This window comes from Lolium perenne, chromosome 3, assembly GCF_019359855.2.
Source record: "Lolium perenne isolate Kyuss_39 chromosome 3, Kyuss_2.0, whole genome shotgun sequence".
NCBI classification, from domain to species: Eukaryota; Viridiplantae; Streptophyta; class Magnoliopsida; order Poales; family Poaceae; genus Lolium; species Lolium perenne.
In genome coordinates, this window is record NC_067246.2 from 237,028,304 (window position 1) to 237,033,812 (window position 5,509).

Sequence of the window (5,509 nt, forward strand, 5' to 3'; positions counted from 1 at the left end):
AGAAGGACCAAATTTCCAATATTCATCGAGTAATGCAGGTAGGCAATGATCATGGTATCACGTGATTAAGATGTGGTAATCTAGCAAAAAAATTATCACAGAAATAATTTACGAGCTCTTTTTTCTATAAAAAAACCCTAAAACCAAAAATCCTAAACCCTAAACCTAAACAACCCTAAACCCTAACTAAATCCTAAACCATGAACCTAAACCTCTACACTGTAAACCCTAAATTCCTAACCTAAACCCTAACCATAAACAAATTAACAAACATATTTGTATAAACAAATTAACAAATTAACCCAAACCCTAAATCGGGAGGGTTCTGAAGGTCATGTTTTACAGAGAAGGTCTAGAGTGAAACCCGGATTAAGGTAATGAAGGTCGAGACTCCTGGTCCTCGTTTTGTCTTTATGGAGATCACATGCCAGCCTGGATTAAGAGGATCTGCACATCATAATCGATTGTTCGTCTTTAGGAGCCACATAATTTGCATTCTGAACACTTCTTCATTTCAAACTATCTTAAGGACGCTTAGTTTCAAGCCAAAACTAGTTGAACATCAACGCAAGATTCCTCAAACTTTGTCGCAACTCCAACATCCGAGTTTCAATTTAGGTCAGCTTCATGTCCATTTAGATCGTCTCAGAGAGGGATATCCAATGGTGAACTATAATCTTCAATTTAGCACCATTTGGCTTAAGCCATCATTTGTGTTTCTTACTATCTCGTTCCCGGATCACTTTTGAGTGTCGACACGTACATTATGTACATTTTCCAAATTCACACTATTGTGTTTCTATCTGTCTCCTAGGTATATGAATATTTTAAAAGTATGTAAAACTCGTAGGTATGATTTTTCCAGTAAGTCTCAAGTACCATGCTCATATGATACCAGATGATCAAATCATTATTTTTTTAAACGGAGGCAAAAGCTTTGTCTTGATCTATTAATTAAGAAGAAGGTTTTGACAAGATTGTCCGAACATAGAACAAGTTATTATAAAGAATTACTCTCACGGCATCAAATCACCCAAGCGCTTTGCGCCCACGATCACCCACAAGAAGGATTTTTCCTTCTTAATTTTTTCAAGAACAAGTACATGCGGGGCAAACTTATTACCGAAGAATACTCTTGCCTTGCGCTCACTCCATATTCCCATGACAAGCAAGGCGAGAGAGGCACTGGTTTTCCAGGAAGGGATGTCGCCGGAGGTCAAGGATTTCCACCAAAGCTCGGTAGACAATCCCGCCCAAAGAGAAGGTTGCAACTCTTCGATCCCAAGCCAATCTTTTAAACCTTGCTAAATTCGGATGGAGAAACGGCAATGGACGAAGAGATGACTAGCCGATTCCATGGTTTTCTTGCATAGGGGAGAAAGGCCATAGTTTGGCCATCCACGCTTTTGTCAGCGGTCCACTGTCCACACCCTATTTTGTAAGAAGAGCCAAGCAAAGAACTTCTCCTTAGGAGTTGCCCAAGCTTTCCACACCGTCTTGTATAAGATCGAGACCGTCGAACCAAGATATTGCACATCATAGGCCAACTTAGTCGAGTATTGCATATTCACGTAAGGTTCCAAGTTATATCGTCCTCCACATCCACGAGGAGGTGGACCTCTTGGAGGCAATCCCAAAGAAGAGCAAATTGCCTAAGGTGCTCCACAGTGAAGTTGGAAAGTTTTCCTGTTAGAGATGGCAAAAATGAGAAGAGCAATATCAATAGGTTTTCTCCCACCGAGCCAAGGGGCCTTCCAAAAAGGGGTCTTGCAACCATTACCGATGGTGATTGTGGTGACCGCATAGAAGATGTCCATATCCTCTTTGGTACAAGGATGACCCACCCGCCCAAACTTTTGAGTGGTCTTTACAACGGCGGGTCACACGGCTCTTGTCAAGTCGGTCATCACCTCCCAAGCAACCTACTACCTTACACCCCTTACGGTTCCACTGGGCACCATCGACTACATAAACAAAATCAAGCGGGCCTTCCTTTAGTCGGCCAAGGACACCACCACCGGAGCAAAGTGCAAAGTTAATTGGGCCACGGTTTACCAGCCAAAGAAGCTTGGAGTCCTTTGGGTAATGCAATTAAACAAGTTTGCCACAGCCATTCGGCTTCGTTTGCCTTGGTTTCAATGATCAAATCATTTTTTCTATATAAAGATCGTGTACTCTCAAGGTAATAGAAAACAACAATTACCAACGATTCCCAGCACGTGTAAATTTATTAAAGTGGGGCATGCCCTTTTGATCCGGGCTCATGTTGGGATAAACCGAATTGCATGGTGCTACACTCGATCAGATTAATTATGTGCTAATACAATCAATAATTACTGGGCGCGTTACACCCATTAAAGCACAACTACTAATTATGCATATGGAGGTTTACACTAACATTGAATAGCATGTTGCGTTCTTGGAGAAGTGAGATTGTCTCAAGGATTCGGCCTCTCCTCGGTAGGCAAGGGACCAGTCACAGTCTTGATGTATTTTCGAAGCACAAAGCCAGCACAGTCCCTGGCGTTTAGCTTAATAGCGTGGTCGCTACTTAAATACTATTTACTTGTTGAAGGTTGATTCTGATGATTTCGCCATCTTCTGCATTTTCTTGGATGATATCCATCAGCTTGGGCCTACTGATCCTTAGAACCTGAGATAGTTTCGTCGTCCGGAAAGTGAACGTCTGCGGCTTGTTGCACAGTACTCCGATCTCCCCGAGCAGTCCACCCTCAGTTGTTTTTCCACAGACCTGAAATGCGCACATTAGCAGTGGATATTTCAAGGACAAACTCTGCACTTTGCAGTGCATGTGTTGTTAGAAAATGAGAAAGTCAGGAATTCAGCAAATATTACCCGCTCTGTTCCATCGAGGAACGCCACAATATCCTGTAAATTAACGAAGATGCACGTTAATCAGTATACTCAAGTCGTACCAGGTTAGTGCATTGATCATAAACGGGGTAAATCATAGTAAGATTCCACACATACGACTTCTCCGGTGACAAGAAGGTGCAGGTCCGATGGGTACTCGTTCTGCAATATGATGTCCTCCTTTGGGGCAAAGTACTCGGCTACCATCTCAGTCACCTGCGTATATAGTTGAACCAAATTTCATCTGTGAGTAAGGGAGCGTAACTTAAGGATTTTACTAGTAGCTAGCTTCTCACCAGTTGCTGGATGAAACCTGAGGAGACTCCCTTGAACAGGTAAGCTCCATGAACCACCGGGTAGAAGAGACAGAGAGAAATGCTCGATCGCATCGCCCTGGGTAGTATGTCTAGCGTCTCCTGCTGCTTGAGCCCCTCTGCCTTGAACCTTAGGCATATGTGGTTGAGCATCTGGTCCTCTATCTGCCGCGGCAGCTGGTTCCTCGCCGAGAAGTCCGAAGCTGCCTGAATCATGTCCCTCTGCATTTCGTTTCAGGCCCAAGCCATGATCATAAGTATATAGCACAATCAATATGCATGCGGTGGGAGCAGCGTATACTCCAATGTCTGGTTGCAGATAAGGGAGGTGATCACACATACAAAGTCTCTGGTTCGGCCGGTGCTGTGGACGACGAGGTTGGTCATGTTGCCGATGAGGTAGGCGGTGAGCCAGAGGTTAAAGAGCATGTAGGAGATGCCGAAGAGCATCTCCCTGGCGTTCTGTGCGTGCAGGTCGCCGTAGCCGGTGGTGGTCATGGTGGTGATGGACCAGTAGAGGCAAGTGACGTAGCGATCCCACAGCCCGTCCTCCCTGAAGTCCGGCATGACGGCGCCGATCCAGGTCCTCGCCGGGTTCGGATACCTGTCGGCGATGAGGTAATTGATGCACCCGGCGCAGTGTACGGCGAACAGGGTGACCTGCATCCGTAATGCATCATCCATGAAGAATTTACTAGGTACAGGTTAGGAACGACAGAAAGTAAGACAGAATCTGGACGTACTGAGATGAGCTTGGTGCAGCGTATCACCGCGTAGTTGAAGCGGATGTCCTTTTCAAGCCTAGTAGGGAGTAAAGCACCATGTTAATTTTGTTGCACGTACGTCAGACACTCAGACCAGAGACCACTGTAGTGCACAGTGCTTAATCAGATACTCCTACGTCAGACAGACACCACTACAATGCTTAATCATATACTCCCTCCGTTATGGATATACAAATTGTATCTAGATACATCTACATCAGCGACAAGTAATATAGAGTACATACCTTGCAAACAGGGAACTGACTCTGCGCAACCGCCAAAGTCGAAGAACATTGAGGAACCTGAAGCCGAGGCCGTGCTTGTTGAAAAGGTGGTTGATGGAGTGGAATGGAACAGTCGAACACACATCGAAGATGAACCAAGTCGACAGATACCTGCAAACCAAAGAAATGCAGGACTTACATACAGGTAAACACACTGCCTGAGAATTAACTGTACGAAGCCTGAAGGAGCAGAAGCAGCACGCACCTGATCGCGATTTTCTTCGGATCGTCGACGACAAGGTAAGACTTCTTGTCGACGAACGGCACGAAGAAAGTGAGGACGATGTCGACGGCGAAGAAGGCATTGACGACGTCGTCCACGACAAAAGGCGCCCGAGGAAGGTATCTCATGAAGGCGAACTCCAGCGGGCATATCCACGCCGAGTACACCACCAGAAGGATCAGGAACGTCTCCCATACCCTGCAAATAATCGAACAGTTCTCGATCATCATTGATGCCTATCTAACAGTGCTACCTTCCGAGCATGCGAGAAAATGAGAAAGGCTAGCGATCGAGCGTACTTGTATCGAGAATCGTAAGGCCAGACGAGGTACTTCCTGAGCCTGCTCGGGGTACTCTGGTGCTGGGCGGCGGTGGCGCCGAGCGACGGCAGGAGATCGTCGGGGACGTTGCAGCCATTGAACCAGGCGCCTCTTTCTCCATTGTAGCATGGGAAGCACCGTGTCCCCCATGACCCCTTGCGAGGAGAGGAGGAAGAAGAAGAGCGTGCCATTTCGCTCTCTCTCTCTCTCTCTCTCTCTCTCTCGCTCCAATGGCGGTTGCTCGTGTTCTTTCTGCCGAGGGACGCCGCGGCCGCACCGGCGTATTTATACCGGCCGGAGCGGCACGGCGCGCACGGGGCGGGCCCTCTTTGTTTCCTCAAGCCGTTTCGGCCGCGCCTCTGACCAAATCGGTTCTGTAGAACGGGAAACAACTTTAGGAAGACGATAACTCGCCTTTGGTCTTGTCACGGTAGACATTTTTGCGACGGGCTGGAATCGCCTGATGTCTCGTGTCCCTCTGTACGGGTTCGTGGACTTGTCGATCGCAGATTGCATCCTCGGCCAATAGGTGGCGAGGCCATTACCGTAGTGCTCGTGCACACGGGGCTGCAGGGTTTCGATTGGCCATAATTCTTTCAGTTGCATGCACTTATGAAGTTAAAAGCGTGCCGTGATAGTAACCAGATTAGAAAGGAGTCGATCTCCTGCAAATTGTTGTTTGTCTTTTGTAAAGGCGGAGATGCCACTGCATGTCTTCTCGTAAGTGGTA

At 46.8% G+C, this 5,509-nt stretch overlaps 1 protein-coding gene across 1 annotated transcript; it reads right to left on the reverse strand.

Moving 5' to 3' along the window:
* Window positions 1–2,209: 2,209 nt before the first annotated feature.
* On the reverse strand, window positions 2,210–4,985 carry LOC127343933 (potassium channel KAT3). Its single transcript, XM_051370151.1, has 9 exons — window positions 4,759–4,985; window positions 4,442–4,657; window positions 4,198–4,347; window positions 3,932–3,989; window positions 3,531–3,848; window positions 3,171–3,410; window positions 2,992–3,090; window positions 2,857–2,889; window positions 2,210–2,752 (listed from the first exon to the last, which is right to left on the reverse strand). Exons 1-9 carry the CDS (start codon window positions 4,968–4,970, stop codon window positions 2,552–2,554), a joined length of 1,527 nt encoding a protein of 508 aa, XP_051226111.1. The 5' UTR covers window positions 4,971–4,985; the 3' UTR covers window positions 2,210–2,551.
* Between the last annotated feature and the right edge of the window lie 524 nt (window positions 4,986–5,509).

Coding starts and splice junctions, on each gene's coding strand:
- LOC127343933 (XM_051370151.1), bottom strand. CDS start 4,970: ATGGCACGCTCTTCTTCTTCCTCCTCTCCTCGCAAGGGGTCATGGGGG. Junction 3,091..3,170: donor CAGGTTTCATCCAGCAACTG/GTGAGAAGCTAG, acceptor CTATATACGCAG/GTGACTGAGATGGTAGCCGA. Junction 2,890..2,991: donor TTCTTGTCACCGGAGAAGTC/GTATGTGTGGAA, acceptor GTTAATTTACAG/GATATTGTGGCGTTCCTCGA.